Source organism: Periophthalmus magnuspinnatus, chromosome 16, assembly GCF_009829125.3.
Source record: "Periophthalmus magnuspinnatus isolate fPerMag1 chromosome 16, fPerMag1.2.pri, whole genome shotgun sequence".
In the NCBI taxonomy this organism is placed as follows: Eukaryota; Metazoa; Chordata; class Actinopteri; order Gobiiformes; family Gobiidae; genus Periophthalmus; species Periophthalmus magnuspinnatus.
The window spans coordinates 2,571,685-2,589,345 of record NC_047141.1 but is presented as its reverse complement, the minus strand read 5'-3'; the positions used below and the strand labels follow the sequence as shown (position 1 = coordinate 2,589,345).

At 40.7% G+C, this 17,661-nt stretch overlaps 1 protein-coding gene across 1 annotated transcript; it reads left to right on the top strand.

Annotated features, from left to right (window-relative positions):
- Positions 1-964: 964 nt before the first annotated feature.
- LOC129456933 (zinc finger protein 501-like) lies at positions 965-6,091 on the top strand. The gene is made up of 2 exons (XM_055227998.1): positions 965-1,266; positions 3,722-6,091. Exons 1-2 carry the CDS (start codon positions 1,042-1,044, stop codon positions 4,769-4,771), a joined length of 1,275 nt encoding a protein of 424 aa, XP_055083973.1. The 5' UTR covers positions 965-1,041; the 3' UTR covers positions 4,772-6,091.
- Positions 6,092-17,661: the final 11,570 nt, after the last annotated feature.

Below are 17,661 nucleotides of genomic sequence, written 5' to 3'. Positions count from 1 at the left end.
CTTTTTTGGTCAAAACGTTGATCTGAACGCATAGATATACAATTTACACATGTCAGACATTATATTGCTCCACAGCGCCCCCTTGAATGTTTTAATGGTACGAAAAAGATTACTTCATCACAAACATTTGAAATTTGGCATAGACATCCCAATTGCCATACTGAACAAAAAGCCAATTAGAACATACCTCTAATTTCAAAGGTGTTGCCATGGCAACGACTGACATTTCTCATTGAAATACATAGGTTTTGGTTAACTGAGATGAGAAATTATTACTTTGTCATAGACCATTGAAATTTGGTACACATATTCCTCTCATCATACTGAACAAAAAAAGCCAAAGAACACATACCTCTATTTCCAACCGTTCAGGCGTGACAATGTGATAAATTGTCTCTATGGAATGAATGGAGTAGTATTACTCAGTTGCTGATTTTGGGGGGAGGAGCGATGTAAGCGGGAACGAAAGGCAGGATCTTCACTGTGGCCTGTACCCCGCGGTCGCAAGGGGTGGCGAGGGCCTTTATCACTGCTTGCAGTTTTAATTCTTACTGGTGTGGTATAAATGTGCTGACACTGACACAGCTCAGGGCTGACGCTCTGTCAGGGATGAGGAACTCTTTACAACTGTGCCACAATAAATCAGATTTAATTCAAGATGACTTCTCAGTTTATTTTGTTCTTTTTTTTGTTTTTAGTGTTTTAAATTCCACAGCAGCGGTACCCAAGGCGTCCACTAGAGGGCAGTAATTGACTTTAACATAAACAAAGATTTTCAGAGTGAACATTAAATATGTTACAGTCATGTTAAAACGAGATACTGATGATTTTATTTAAGTACAGATTTGACAGCTCTACGCCGCCGTACTTACACCTAGTCACGTGTGTGCACGAGCTCAATGAGTATTTTCGGAGTGTAACAGCCTGACCAGTGGGGGCAGCAGTACACTAACCGTGTCTACCTGCTGCACAAAAAGCAGGAAGCAGACAGAGCCCCGTGTGCGGTTAGCTCGGAGCTAAAGCTAAAAACACTTTGTTAAAATGTCCAAAGGCCAAACGCTGAGAGCTTTGGTGAATGAGCGGCTGACTGCGGCTGCTGAAGAGATCTTTGCGCTGTTTGAAAGAACGATAGCGGAGTATGAGGAGGAACTGTGTCGCTCCAAAGAGGACAACCAGAGGAACCAGGACACTCCACAGACTCCACGGATTAAAGAGGAGCCAGAGGAGCAGAGCGTCAAACAGGAGGAAGACACGCTCCCAGCACAGGTGAGCTTTATCCACAGTGTTGTCTAGGATGAAGTTGCGTGAAACGGACCACATAAGGTTGGAGAGCACAGCTTCTGTTTCAATATTTCATTTGTAAAAGGAGCCTGTATGCTTCCTTTCTTAGCTCCTTTAGCATGGGAGCTATGAGGCATCCCACAATACAGTGCGCTTTTCTCCCGCAGGTTTCCGAACACGGCTGATCTCTGCACGAAGAGTCTGTAACACTGTAAAAGTTGAATTGGCCCCGACATTGTAAAAAAACATGTGTCTGGACAAAGCAAACTTTATATAACAGTGAAAATAAAAGCTTTAGGGCCATCACAGCGTCACGCGCTTCATCTGTAGATGCATAATGACGTAAGGAAAGATCTGGGCACGTCTTTTACGTTCATAGAAACAAACCTAAACTCACATGGATCATTTGTATAAACTCGGTTGATGAAGCCGCCGCTTTGTGCTCTGCAAACGGACTAAAGGACAGGGTTAGGTGCAGTATTTGTGAGAGAGCAGAGGCTGCAGCTGATGGTGAGTCTGGAGAATAGTTAAAGGGCCGTATTAGGCTATTCTCTCATCTATGTTATAATGTGGTTTCCTCATCACAAACATATTTAGGCTGAGACCCAGGACGCTGGAGGGACTGTCTCTCGGCTGGCCTGGGAATGCCTTGAGGTCCGACCAGGTGGGTGGCGCAGGGAGAATGGGTGCTCCATGCTTAAGCTTCTTGGACCTGGCGTCCACATATGTGGACAACACATTTTGGGTTTTCTAGACCACAATGCAAATTTTTTGAAGAAGAAGAACAGCATACAAGAACAGCAACAATGCAAAAATGTTCAATTTAGATGATAATTTTAAGATCAGAGTTTAGATCAGACATGGGCAAACTATGGCCGGGGGGCCACACAGGTCTCTTTGAGTTTATTAATCCGGCCCGCTTAACGTTGCCACATATTAAAATAGGTAAGGGTAAACCTTGTTCAAAGTTTTTCTTCTCTGTTTATTTAACTGAAAGTTATCAAATTTTAGAAACCATTGTGTATCAAAAAGTTTGCTCACCCTGGTTTAGAAAGTACAGAATAGATTTTTTTTTTTTTTTTTGTAAAGGCATATGTCTTCCTGCTACTGTCAGCAGCTCTTCAAATGAACCAAAATTGTTGTTTCTCATTTTCTGTTTATTCAGGACAAATCTTGCTGCGTTCAGGCACTTAATAGTTTTTGCTATTCGTTATTCAAATGTGATTTTATTTTGTTCTATCAAAATGATTAAAACATAGAACGAATGTCTTCATATGTGGACATAATTTTTCTCAGAAACTACATAATGTAAAAAGATAATTATTAGTTATTTGGGCAGATTGGGACCTGATGAGTGTAAAAATAAAGAGAAATTAATAAAGCAGCCATGGAAGAGCTCAGGTCTTAGGAGCTTAAACGTGGCGGGCAGAAGCAAGAGATACATTTGCATTCAGTAGGGAAATTGAAGTTGTTCACACTCCACACGGGCCCTGAAGGCACCGCATGTATTAATCCAATGAGCCAAGTCAGGCTTAGGTCACATCAAAGACACATGATTGTTTATGTGAGGAGGAAAAGTAGACTACACTGGTCCCTGGTTTATTGCGGGGGTTACGTTCCAAAAATAATTTGCAACAGCCGAAATCCACAAAGTAGTCGGTTTTATTTTTGACAATTATATTTGTTTTAAGACTGTAAAATCCCTCAGCCCACACTTTATAAATATATAAGTACAGTATTATAGAACAAAACCAAATACCATACTGTGCTGTAAATAAAAATGACAACCTTTAGAAATACTGTAACAAATTAAATTTTAATGATCAGCCTATGAGGTTGGACACATAAGAAATGATTAACAGTGACTCACTCATATTTCACAGTTCCTCTGACCACGCCTCTTCATCCTGACGTCACTCCGCTGTAGTAATATTCGTTTTCCTGCAGTCACTGATCTACAAAGCTAAAGCAGTCTTTGTCTTGTTCACAATGGTCTTGTTGCGAGCAAATATAAACAAATATATAAATATACACCCCCTTCTCACCACAGTGTTGATAGACGAGAGCCCCCATGGGTACAATACAACAGCACCACTTGCTGGCCAACTAAACACCGTACAATTTGGCAAGAAAAGAAAATATTCGAATGAAGCTGTTATCTTTTATTCAGCGAGGGAGAGTGAGCATTATCTAATACACAGAATATGTGTTAAGGGCCAGTTAGTGACTTGATATCCTCTGGTCGGAGCGATCCTTCATCTGGAGGATGTTTGTTCTCATCTTGAAATTGATAAATGTATAACAATTTTTCTAACAAACCTCAACCAAGAAAATGACAGACACATTTAGCACTTTTCTGATTGAAATCAAGAAATGTTCTGATCATTGTTTTGAGTCAAAATATGAATATTAATATTTGTGTGTTTGATCTCCACCCCAGCTCCCAGTGGGCGTCCCAGAGTCCAGTGCTGTCTGTGTGAAGACAGAAGAGTCCTCACTGCTTCAACATAGACACAGAGGGGAAACACAGGGAGAGGACATCAGCACAGAGCCACATTTACACTCGGAGACTGAGGGACACACGGAGCACTCCTCTGACAATGATGAAGACTGGAGAGCTCCAATCAGCTTTTCAGCTGCACAGATGGAGACAGAGGCTGATGGAGACCACTGCAACCAAGTCCAGATCAGAGCCAGAAGCACTGCTGCACCAAACTCTGGTGCAGACATGTATTTGGGGAATAGACCTGAGACCAGTGCCACTGTGAACTATGGAGACATGTCAGGAACAGTCCAAGGAGCTGACAAGAAAAAACACCAGTGTTATGCGTGTCAGAAGAGGTTTCAGACTGTGTGGAAATTACAAAGACACATTCGAGTGCACACAGGAGAGAAACCATTCAGCTGTTCAACATGTGAGAAAACATTTACAACAAAGGCCAATCGAGATGTACATGCAAAGGTACACGCTGGTGTACGACCTTACAGCTGTTCAACATGTGAGAAAACATTTCATCACAAGGCCAATCTACATAAACATGTAAAGATACACACCGGTGAACGACCTTACAACTGTTCAATATGTGAGAAAACATTTTCTCAAAAGGCCAATCTACATGAACATTTAAAGATACACACCGGTGAACGACCTTACAGTTGTTCAAGATGTGAGAAAACATTTACCATGAAGTGTAATCTAGATGCACATATGAGAGTGCACACAGGAGATAAACCATTCAGTTGTTCAATATGTGAGAAAACATTTTCTCAAAAGGCCAATCTACATGAACATTTAAAGATACACACTGGTGAACGACCTTACAACTGCACAACATGTGAGAAGACATTTGCTACAAAGTCTCATCTACGTGAACATGAGAGAACGCACACCGGTGAACGACCTTACAGTTGTTCCATTTGTGATAAAGGGTTTTCACAAAGCTCTAATTTGAAGATGCACATGAAAACTCACAGAACAGAAAGTGACTGAAGGCCAGTTGGTTGTGTTCATGAGATGTTTTAAAGAGAATTCTGTTTTGGAGTCTGCTGCTTCATAAAGGCCCCAGCACGAATGTGCAAGGAGGGCGAGTCAGCTTTTCTCTGGCTAATATCAGTACTGAAGATAGTGAGATACAAAGATTAGCCAGAGAAAAGAAATGGTTTGAGAGGGGAGTTAAAGAAGCAATTTTTGTAAGGAAGGAGAATCCTTCCTTGAACAGGAATGGGGGCCCCAGACATCATTTATTTCCTATTTATAGCTCCTTCCTCTGACCCAAAGCAAGCAAGGGAAACAAAGTGAACAATGGAGCTTGCTAGTCTAGAAAGACACAGAATCAACTCATTTAGGCTAAATGATTATGCTAAATAGGTCCCAGGCTAAGTAGATGTTTACAGTTTTAGTGTAGTCCTCCCTTCAGATAGATGTAAGGCAATGTCCAGCAGCAATGTGACGAGAACTGAAGAAGCAGCTTGGATGAGCAGCAAAATATCTTCATTCCTAAAACGTTTTGTCCAGTTGACAGATTTAATTTCAGCTTTTACTATAGAGCAGATGTGGATGGCTGAAGGATTACACAGACAACTCCTTTGATGTTTTCCAGTCAGGTTTTAGACCCCACCACAGCACTGAGACTGCCCTTCTTAAGGTGACAAATGACATCTGCCTGAACACTGATGCAAGTAAAGTCTCAGTCTTGATCCTGTTAGATCTGAGTGCTGCTTTTGACACTGTTGATCATGGGATCCTCTTACAGAGACTAGAGCACTGGGAGGGCATCTGTAGTACTGCTTTAAACTGGTTCAAGTCCTATCTAGGAAACAGGGAGTTTTTTTGTTGAAATTGTAAAATGTGTCTCAGATAAAATGTCCCTGACTTTAAAGCTGCTTTGTTTGTGTACAAGTCTTTCCATGGACCAGCACCAAAGTACATCTGCCACAGGTTAGCACCACATGAACCGTCTCACACTCTGAGGACTTCAGGGACTGGCCTCCTCCTCCAGAGCCAGGACTAAACCAGGGGAATCAGCAGTTTTCTGCATATAAAACCTGGAACAGTCTTCCTGAAGATGTGAGACAGGCATCTACTTTGACAATGTTTAAATCCAGGCTCAAAACATTTTTTTTAGCTGTGCATATGACTGAAAGGGTTTTATTCTACACTTTTCTCCTGTAATTTTCATTTTATGATGATTATTTGTGATTATTATTTGTGTTTGGATTTGTTGTATTGTGATTTTAATGTCTTTTTTATTCTGTAAAGTACTTTGAATTTCCTTGCGTACGAATTGTGCTATACAAATAAACTTGCTTTAAAATAAAAGGATTTGTGCACATCAGTACATACTGCATTACACTTACAAACTTTGATAGCAATATGTGTAGCACCCTCAAGGATTTCATGTGAGCACAAGGTAGACAAAACAGAGTTTATTCTTTCTTTGACAACCCGTGATAACTGTCACAAAAGGAAATACAATAAAATAAATATTAAAATGAAATTCTTACAATACATTGCATAAAATTTAAATTACATAAAATAAAAAGTACACAAAGTGAACTGACATCCACAAGGGGCTAATTGCTCATCTGGGACTCTTCTTATTCTAATACATTAATAAAGATGTCAAATGTTGCTTTTCATTTCTGTATTTTAGTTCATTTCTTATCTTACTGGAGATCTTGAAAACGTGGCTGTGGCAGAGCGCTGATGGCTGAGTGTGCAACCTATTAGGGTCAAGTGGAACATTATTAAAATTGTTTGCTCATGTGTCACATGAACAAACACTAAGTTATATACATAAATATGAAGGACTGTTACAATATGACTTACCCACTCTGTGGCTTTTTGTATATTGTTTTCTCTTTCGCATTAAGCATGCGAAAGAGCAAAATAAGCAATATCAATAAATGACAGTACCCACTGGCGATGAAATAAGGAATGAGGGGGTTTCCATCTGACTGCAACCTTTTTATTTTATTTTTTTGCAGCTGTTAGGCCAAGTCTGAAAAACCTTTTCTTGCTCTCTGCTCAAGCCAAGCAGAGACATGTCATTAAGAATCAAAACCACAGGTGAGCAAGGAACATTACAAGATAGTTATCTGCGGTTATCAAGCCTCTCCTAAAGAAGAGCAGTCTTGATGCCACGATATTGAACAATTACCGGCCAATCTCAAATCTGCCATTTCTAGGGAAAGTCCTTGAAAAAGTTGCTTACCAACAGCTTATTAAGTTTCTCGAAATGAACAACTCCTTTGATGTTTTCCAGTCTGGTTTTAGACCCCACCACAGCACTGAGACTGCTCTTATCAAGGTGACAAATGACATCCGCTTGAACACTGATTCAGGCAAAGTCTCAGTCTTGATCCTGTTAGATCTGAGTGCTGCCTTTGACACTGTGGATCATGGAATCCTCTTACAGAGACTAGAGGACTGGGAGGGCATCTCTGATACGGCACTAAACTGGTTCAGGTCCTATGTAGAAGACAGGGAGTACTTTGTGTAAATTGAAAAATGTATCTCAGATAAAATGTCCCTGACCTGTTGGGTGCCCCAAAGTTCAATCCTGGGACCCCTGTTGTTCAATCGCTACATGCTGCTGTGGCCAGTTAATACACAGCAATAATGTGTCCTACCACAACTCTGCAGATGACACTCAGATCTATGTCTCACTGCAGCAGGTGAATATGGACCAGTGGATTCCCTCTGCCACTGCATCCAACAGATCAGTGTGTGGATGCAAAACATCTTTCTCCATCTAAACGCTGGCAAGACTGAAGTCATCATCTTTGGCCAGAGAAACATAGAGAAAGTGTCAGCAGTCAACTCCAGTCTCTCTCCCCAAAACCTTCAAATCAGGCTAGAAATCTAGGGGTAATAATGGACTCAGACTTGAACTTTAACAGCCACATCAAATCAATAACACCTGCAGCTTTTTACCACCTAAAAACATTGCAAAAATCAAAGGTAAACTGTCAAAGCCAGACTTAGAGAGAGACTTATCCATGCATTTGTCTCCAGTAGGTTAGACGACTGTAACGTCCTGCTCACTGGCCTCTCCAAACGAGCCTTAAGACAGAACAGTACATCCAGAACACTGCTGCTCGGGTCCTGGCTAGAACCAGGAAGTATGAGCATGTACATCCTGTGCTCAGGTCTCTGGCTCCTGTAGCTCAAAGAATAGACTTTAAAGCAGCTCTGCTTGTGTATAAGTCTCTCCATGGCCTAGCACCAAAGTACATCTCCAAAATGTTAGTGCCATGAAGATGTGAGACAGGCCTCTACTCTGACAATGTTTAAATCCAGGCTCAAAACTGTTCTGTTTAGCTGTGCATATGACTGAAAGGTCTATATTCTGCACTCTTCTGTTTTAATGTTAAATTTAATTTTATGATGATTATTTGTGATTATTTATGCTTTGATCTGTGTGATTTTAATGTCTTTCTTATTCTATAAAGCACTTTGAATTATTTGGTGTACAAATTGTGCTATACAAATAAATTTGCCTTGCATTGCCTTACCATTGTAAAAGAGATAGGCTGTTGCTCATCACCTTCCAAAAGTTAAAAACACCTGAACATTCCCAAATCATGTAGAAGTAGTTAATGCTAATGAGTTTGTATGACATAATGTACAATTTGGGTGCGTTCTGCACTTCATGTTGAAGTGTCCAAGATCCATTTGGAATGGAACATAAGTCTTTTCTAGAATATGATTATAGAGTTTAGAAATTACCCTTTGAAAACACCACCATCCACAAATTTCAGCAAAGAATGAACCTGGAGTGGAGTCTGCCATGGTACCCCATATGTTTTCATGGCTGTTCTCAACTTGAGGTAAAAAAGAAAAAAACTAAAATGCTGCAAATTAAACTGAATGGACAGATCTTCAAATGAAAGAAGCCCCTTATCACCAAAAATATCACCAAAGGAATGTACACCTCAGTCATACCAATGTGTACATTGAGATTGTTCCACAGAGCAGAGTATTCCTTCATTATTAAAGATAGTGTAATACAAGTTACATTTTACTACAACACCACACACTTTTTCTGCAGAAAGCCAGACTGCAATACCAAATCTTTATGTCGGCATTAAGAAGGGATAGGGGCCTGTAACTGGGACATTCTGGGGGATCCTTATCTTTTTAAGGCAATAATGAAACCATTGCAATTTTAACATCTCTCAAAAGAGATGTGGCCTCTACAGCGGTTTGAACAATGGCCAACATTAAAGGTCCAATTTGGTCCCAAAAAGTTGCATAAAACTCATGAGGTATCCCATCAAGATCAGGAGATTTACCTTTGCACATATCTGAAAGAGCATCTTTAAGCTCAGTCAAAGTAATAGGGCAGTTTAGTTTATGCAGCTCATCCTCAGCCAACTTAAGTAAATGTGCAAATTTAAGAAAGTTATTACATGTTTGTTCATCATGTGGCAGCTCGGAGGTATATAATTTAGAATAAAATGAGTAAAAAACTGCATTTACATCTAATGGCTCCACTAAAATCTGTCCACAGGTATCCCTAACAGGAAATATCCAAGAATAACACATCAGCTCTAAGCCTAAGAGCAGGTAGATGGCTTGGTTTGGCTCCATTAAAGTAGTAATACTGTCTAGTTTTATGAATTTAAAATTCAGCACGGTGTTTAAGAATATTGTTAATCTCTTTTTTGATCAAGTTGAAGAGCGATGTCATCATCATAACATCATCATAACATTGCTGCAATAGGTTGTCAAAAACATTAAGTTTCCTCTGTAACACATGCAGTCTGGACATTCTGGAGTTCTTTACACAGGAAGCATAGCGAGTTGTATTGTACTGTACTGTACTGTAACCACATCCCACAAAATTCAGGGATCGTCCTCAGAGCTTAAATTAAAACTAACAAATTCTTTTAGCTCAGACACAAACTGCTCTTTAAAACTGTCATTACACAGAAAAGTAGTATTGAAGCGTCAATGAAGAGTGCATGGAGGGCACGATGTTAAAGAGGCATAAGCAATTAAAGCCATGTGATCAGAAAGAGAGGATGGTTTGCGAGTAACTTTGGAAATGTTTGGAAAGAAATTCTTAGAAGTAAACAAATAATAAACTCTAGAGAATGATTTGTGTCTTGCCAACCTGTGTTTATACCACGTTTAACTAATTGAATCTCATGAAGTAATCGGACACATGGACTATCAAGGTCATTTAAAATACTCGTTTTACTGGATTATTTAGACCCCCTACATTAAAAGTTAATATTTTCAAATGAGTGGTATACCAAACCTACACACATCACTCCTCCCTGGTCATCACACAAAGAGTGTTTAAAACTACATCTGTATGAAGGGCATTACAACAAAACACAATAACCACCACATTAAGTACAACTTCCCTGTTTAATTATGTTTTAAGGCGATTTAAATGATAAATACATTAAAATTTTACAAGAAGGAACATCAAAGAGTATAAAAGTCAGTTAAACACTCACCACCACCGCACATATGTGCGACATTATTCATTTTAAAGGACAAAACTGCAGGGAATGCTAAACCAAAAATTCCACTTATTGAGATCAGTGCAGACCAAGCTGCAGAAGTGTCTGGATGAACTTTTCAAAAACTGCAGTAGGGTTTGCCCCTTCCACAGTCTCCCTCAGGTTCAACAGGTGAATAATATCTCGTCTCGAATGGCTTTCAAGATCTATAACTTTGGCCGCCAATTCTGCACTGGATTTAGCTAACTCAACCACTCTCACTCTCAGTGTCACCTCGTCCCCCAGCGCCGAGATGTGTACCTTCGAGTCGGAGTCACAATGGAGTCACAAGATGCAGCAATCTCATCAATATGTTGAATGACATTAATTTTGCCATGTAATGACAAGTCCAACTTAGCAATAGACTGATTCATGTCTGAGTGTGTGTTGTTTCCAACACAATTGTATTGGAAATGTACTTTAGCAAGGCCTCAGTGGAAAGTTCATTTGTTTTGTACCTTTACACATTGTGCAAGTTGCGTTTGTATACTGTGCAGGAAAAAATGTGATTGAATGTAGCATAGATATGATTCCAGGAGACAGGCAGGAAGAGAGCAAAAACTCAACCTATCAAGCTGATTCCATCTTCCTACTGTAGGGTTTTTGCGTGAGTTGCGTAAATTAGTTTCAACTTTATTGTTTCTTATATCGTATTTCAAAATGTGTCTTGAGGCATGTTTTTGATGAGGGAACAACGTTAGAACATTGGAGCTTCTAGCTTCTAAAGGTCTGATTAGTTTATCTGCCTGGTAATCGCAGCTGCGGTTGGGGTGACAGGATATGCTTCCAGGTCCATTCGTTTTTGTAAAGTTTTGTCAGAGCGTGTGGTTCTGGCTGGACAGAGATACAGTGGAAAGTCAAGGGTAATAAATGCAGTGCACACGGCTGCAGACACACAAGGTGCGTCCCAACGCTGGAGAAGAGAAAGGTCATGTTGGTTTGGCACATTCAAATCTAGCTCCGAGTCGAGTTCACTCAGCCTCGAGTTTGGATGTGGAGGACCACAGCCCACCGCACTGACACGGTCATTTCAGTGCTCCCTCCCATCACGTTTTTATCATCACGTCATTTCAACATAGTAACGTGTGATTTCATAATATCACTGTTCTGTCCTCACTATGGTGTCACTACCAGGGCTGGACAGATAGGGAACAAAAAAGAGAGTCCACACCACCATAAACAGAAGACTTGTCTTTACTGATGTTTTTCTCCACACTTGTCTCTTAGTAAAATTGTAAAACAGAACAAACAGAACACACAGAAATGTGCATTAACAAACTGTACAGGAGATGTACATGTAAGTGATGTTAGTGAGGGGTAAATGATACCGAGGCTTTGGAGCTTGTGTCACTCTTCCTGAAGCAGAGATTCAAAACGCTGTGTTGGAGCTTTTATCAATAAACACCAGTGTCACGTGGCCGATGATGTTTGAAGCTTCAAACGTCATTGCTGTTTCGCTTCATCCTTCATTGCTTCAAAAATATTTTGAAGCTTTTCATTGTCTCATAGTCTTTCAGTGTTTGTCATTGACTCATGGCGTTTCAATGCATTCTGAGCCAATGACAGCTTGACAGGTTTGACAGATTTTGAGTAGTTTGATGCCATACCAGTTTTATAAGATACATCATTATGCTTCAAAATGGGACTGTGAGGAGACAGAGATTTGGAGAGTGAGAGTATTTTGGCAATGTAAATGGAGAATAACACCAATAAGCAAAGTTTTCTAATTTGGGATCATTTTGATCTCATATAACCAAACAAGGTACAATGCAGTTTATAGCATACATTTTATGTTTCCATGTTTGATTTGTATTATTAATTTTTAAATGGGTCTCAAAATTACTATTGCTAGTAGGTGCGGTGTTTGCGCTGCACACAAGAGTTGTCTTACAGCAACAACACGTCATCTATGCTGAGACACTTGCGTGGCAGACATCAAGACAATTATACCCAGCAAACCAGTGACCCTGTCAATACTGAAAATCCTGACAGTAAGCCAAATATATATACGTATATATACTGTATAATTGTATGTGTGTGTCTATTTATTGTACATGTTGATATTCATATAGCAACCTTTCTCCCACACAGTGTCCAGAAAACAGATGCTGGATGAGGTCTTGGTGGATATGATAGTTAAAGATAGTCAGCCTTTTTCTATCGTGTAGGATGAAGCATTCCAAAATGTAATTAAAATCCTGGACCCCATTCCCCCAGCAGAGAGCAGATCCAATCCTGACCAGGTCAGAGGGTTGCTCCAAAGGGGCGAATGGTGCAGCTGCTCGGCTAGCTGCCTCCTCAGGGTCGGACAACAGCTAAGCATAATAACTGGCCTTCACTTTTAGTATTATTATTATTACTATTATTGTTATGAATGTATTATTATTATTATTATTATTATTATTATTATTATTATTATTATTATTATTATTATTATTATTATTATTATTATTATTATTATTATTATTATTATTATTGATGAGTTTGTATTATTATTATTATTATTTTTCCTTCTTCTTTTCTTTCTTCCCATTCTCTATACCTTCCTTTCTCACTTATGAATGACTAATACTTGCACTCTCCTCCCCCCCCCCCCCCCCCCCCCCACACACACACACACATACACACACAACACAGACTTGTCACATACAACTGTAAATAGCTGTTACTTTCACAAACTATGTTATGTCTTGGTACGTTTTGTATGTCTCAGCACTTGTCACTATTGTACATGTATGGTCACTATGTATGTATGTTTTGCACTAAATAAAGAAATAAAGAAATAAAGTAATAAAGAAATTAAGAAATTAAGAAATAAATAAAATTAAGCAGACTTCAGCTGTTAGTTTGACTGCTGACATGTGGACATCAGTCAACATGGATGTGTACCTTGGTGTCACTTGTCATTATGTGTCAGACAGCCTAGATCTGACTACTGTGCTTTTAGGTGTGCAGTATTTTCCTTTGACTCACACAGCAGCTAATATTTCACATACAATTGGAAATTTGATGACAGAGTGGGGAATCACTGGAAAAGTATGTGGGATGGTTACTGATGGAGCTCAGTATTGTGACAAGTGTTAATCAGTTAAACGTTAGACATATTTATTGCTTTGTCCACATGCTGAATCTTCTGAGCTGGAAAACATATGTAGTAGGGCCCGCAAAATAGTGGCACACTTCAAGTCCAGTTCAAAAGCAAAGGAAAAGTTGTGTTCTATTCAAGCTAATATGGACTTGCCCCCGAAAAAGCTTGTTCAAGAGGTCGAAACCAGATGGAACAGCACTTATGTCATGCTCCATAGGCTTTATGAGCAGAGAGAACCTTTAAGGGCAGCCCTGGCATCACTCAGCACTGAAATAGTGCCTTTCACTGCTGATGACTGCACCAATCGACCAGCGCCGTAGTACAGTATTAAGGCCATACTATCAGGCAACTGTTGAGCTTTGTGAGGAAAGGAGAGTGTCTGGGTCAAAGGCAATTTCTAAGCCCAAAATGCTCAGACATGTAATTTCTGCCTAATGTGCCCAAATGGCTCCATGTATTGGCCCCACACTTGCCAATCATCCATCCATCCATCCATCCATCCATTTTCTTCCGCATATCCGGGGCCGGGTCGCGGGGGCAGCAGTCTAAGCAGGGACTCCCAGACTTTCCTCACCCCGGACACGTCCTCCAGCTCCTCCGGTGGGACCCCAAGGCGTTCCCAGGCCAGCCGAGAGGCATAGTCCCTCCAGCGTGTCCTGGGTCTTCCCCGGGGCCTCCTCCCGGTGGGACATGCCCAGAACACCTCCCTAGGGAGGCGTCCAGGAGGCATCCTGAGCAGATGCCCGAGCCACCTCAGCTGGTTCCTCTCAACGTGTAGGAGCAGCGGCTCTACTCCGAGCTCCTCCCGTGTGACCGAGCTCCTCACCCTATCCCTAAGGGTGCGCCCGGCCACTCTGCGGAGGAAACCCATTTCAGCCGCTTGTATCCGCGACCTTGTCCTTTCAGTCATTACCCAGAGCTCATGACCATAGGTGAGGGTAGGAATGTAGATTGACCGGTAAATCGAGAGCTTCGCCAATCATTTGAAAAATAATTTGAATGAAAAATTCAGTGGCTTTGAAAAGGTGAACTCCCTGTCTGTGGCCACCATCTTGGATCCACGATTTCAACAGGCTGACTTTACTAATCAAAGCAATACTCAGGTTGCGTAGAAAGACTGACACCAGAGTGTGCCAGTTGTATTGATGGGACAACAGAAGATGTGACACTGGAGACTGCAACAACCTCTGCCAGTGCTGATGAAGAAAATAACTTTTGGACTTTACTAGACTAACACTTAAAACATTGAAACCAAAATACATAAGACATTAACACAAAGAAAAACAAACTTAAACCAGTTCTCCCCTCCACATGGTCCTGCTTGTGACCACACCCAAGCCTATAAAAATGGCGACATAGGGCACACCCCCTCTTCGTTTGGACCATGTGGATATGCAGGTAAGTGGCTTGATGTATTAAACTGAATTGACATATTTAACTAAATAAAATTTTGTTATTTAAACTAACAAGTGTGTGATGATTTAACAAACTGAAAAACTAAACAAATCCGGGATAGTTCTATTTAGTTTTGTATTGCAAAATTATTCGAAATGACCATGTGAAAGTGTGCACAAACAAAATGGTAATATTAAAAAGGGACAAAGGCCCTGCTTTGTTACAGTACCATCAAGTAAAAGTCTGCACACATTACCTAACTTAAAATAGGATGGAGTTAATAACAGGAGCTAGTAATAGCTAACGTTTTAAATGTACCAAATTATTTGTTCAAATTTTACATAAGTATTATAAAATAAAAACATTACAATATAAACAAAAGTTAAATTTTAAAGGCTGAAAACGGAGATGTATTTTGTGACTGAGCTGACCATGTTTAAAATGTCCACATGCAGCAGAAAACAAAATCCAAAAGCGTCCACTAGAGGGCAGTAATCAACTTTAACGTACACAAATATTTTCAGAGTGAACATTAAATGTGTTACGGTAAAATCATGTTAAAACGAGATACTAATGATTTTATTTAAGTAGATTTGACACTTCTCTGCCGCCGTACGTAACGAATACACCTAGTCACGTGTGTGCACGAGCTCAATGAGTATTTTAAGAGTGTAACAGCCTGACCAGTGGGGGCAGCAGTGCACTAACCGTGTCTACTCTGCTGCACAAAAAGCAGGAAGCAGACAGAGCCCCGTGTGCGGTTAGCTCGGAGCTAAAGCTAAAAACACTTTGTTAAAATGTCCAAAGGCCAAACGCTGAGAGCTTTGGTGAATGAGCGGCTGACTGCGGCTGCTGAAGAGATCTTTGCGCTGTTTGAAAGAACGATAGCGGAGTATGAGGAGGAACTGTGTCGCTCCAAAGAGGAGAACCAGAGGAACCAGGACACTCCACAGACTTCACGGATTAAAGAGGAGCCAGAGGAGGAAGACACGCTCCCAGCACAGGTGAGCTTTATCCACAGTGTTGTCTAGGATGAAGTTGCGTGAAACGGACCACATAAGGTTGGAAGGCACAGCTTGTGTTTCAATATTTCATTTGAAACACGGACCCCGTATGCTTCCTTTCTTGGCTCCTTTAGCATGGGAACTTTGCGAGCTTCCAAACCAGCGCTAAGAACCTATGAGGCATCCCACAATACAGTGTGCTTTTCTCCCGCAGGTTTCCGAACACGGCTGATCTCTGCACGAAGAGTCTGTAACACTGTAAAAGTTGAATTGGCTCCGACATTGTAAAAAACATTTGTCTGGACAAAGCAAACTTTATATAAGTGAAAATAAAAGCTTTAGGGCCATCACAGCGTCACGCGCTTCATCTGTACATACATAATGTCGGTAAGGGAAGATCTGGGCAACGTTCATAGAAACCAAACTTAAACTCACATGGATCATTTGCATAAACTCGGCTGATGCTTTGTGCTCTACAATTTTAACATAGACCAACACGTGCCCAAACAGTGTCTATTCATGTGTCTGAACAAAGTGCACTACATCATTTTCCTGGTGAAACAGAAGCTGAAGCAGCAGTGTGTTCACTCAAAAACATGTCTCTAGTGCAGGGCCTTTACAGCCCCAAAGTCATAACGTGGAATAATAAATCTACATCCAGTCAGTCGGTCTCCCACTCCTCCGCCCCCTCCTCCTCTCCCCCCTCCTCCTCCTCGTCCTCCTCGTCCTCTTCCTCATCCTCCTCCTCCCAATCACGTGAGTACATTACACCACTGTGATCCCATTTGCCCTCGAGCTGCGGGTCAGTTTCATCACTTCAGTTTCACTGCTTAGTTCCGTTTGACTCCACCTTTTATAGGAGCCTTCTATCACATCCCAAACTGAGTAAAAGGACTCACGTGCAAGGCGTAGTGCGTGTAATCTGATGAGTGATGAATTGTTATGCTAAGGTAACAGCCAAAGTTAAATCTGTCAACTGGACAAAAAGTTGTAGAACTGAAGACTTTCACTGCTCATCCAAGTTGCTGCTTCAGTTGTGCTAACATTAGCTTCGCCACTTCCATTCATTTCTACACTGCATTTCAAACTATAAAGCAAATTATATTTTTCTCTAATTTTGCCACATTGTCAATATAAATGACAATCATTTTCAAGTCATCAACCTTTTAAAGTACAATTCGAATGTAATTGAACAAACCTCCCAGTGATAACAGAATTTTTTAAAAATAACAACTTAAAATGCACTGTTCCAAATGATTCTGCACAACAGAGTTTTAAACCATGTTATTGTTGCAAAAACTGAAAATGGTCATTTGTTTATTTTTTACTTAGAAGCATTAGCATGTTACTGAAATCAAAAGCTATTTCAATCCAAACATCTGAACAGGTCAAGTTACATTTGGACATAGGACCATTATTTGACAGAAGCTTTTTGCAGTTTGTGGAGAGTTTCTGCATGAGTTTCTTCGCTGGATGTCAGAATAGCCTCCCAGAGCTGCTGTTTGGATGTGAACTGCCTCTCGCCCTCATGGATCTTTGGCTTTAGGATGCGCCAAAGGTTCTTTATAGGGTTGAGGTCAGGGGAGGATGGGGGCCACACCATGAGTTTCTCTTTTATGCCCATAGCGGCCAATGATGCAGAGGTATTCCTCACAGCATGAGATGGTGCATCGTTGCGTGAAGATGATTTTGCTACGGAAAGCACGGTTCTTTTTTTTTCTACCATGGAAGAGCGTGGTCAGTCAGAAACTCCACACACTTTACACATTTTCACACCTTCAGGGACCCTAAAGGGGCAACCAGCTCTCTTCCCATGATTGCGGCCCATAACATGACTCCGCCCCCTCCTTGCTGGCGTCGCAGCCTTGTTGGGAC

Coding starts and splice junctions, on each gene's coding strand:
- LOC129456933 (XM_055227998.1), top strand. CDS start 1,042: ATGTCCAAAGGCCAAACGCTGAGAGCTTTGGTGAATGAGCGGCTGACT. Junction 1,267..3,721: donor AAGACACGCTCCCAGCACAG/GTGAGCTTTATC, acceptor TCTCCACCCCAG/CTCCCAGTGGGCGTCCCAGA.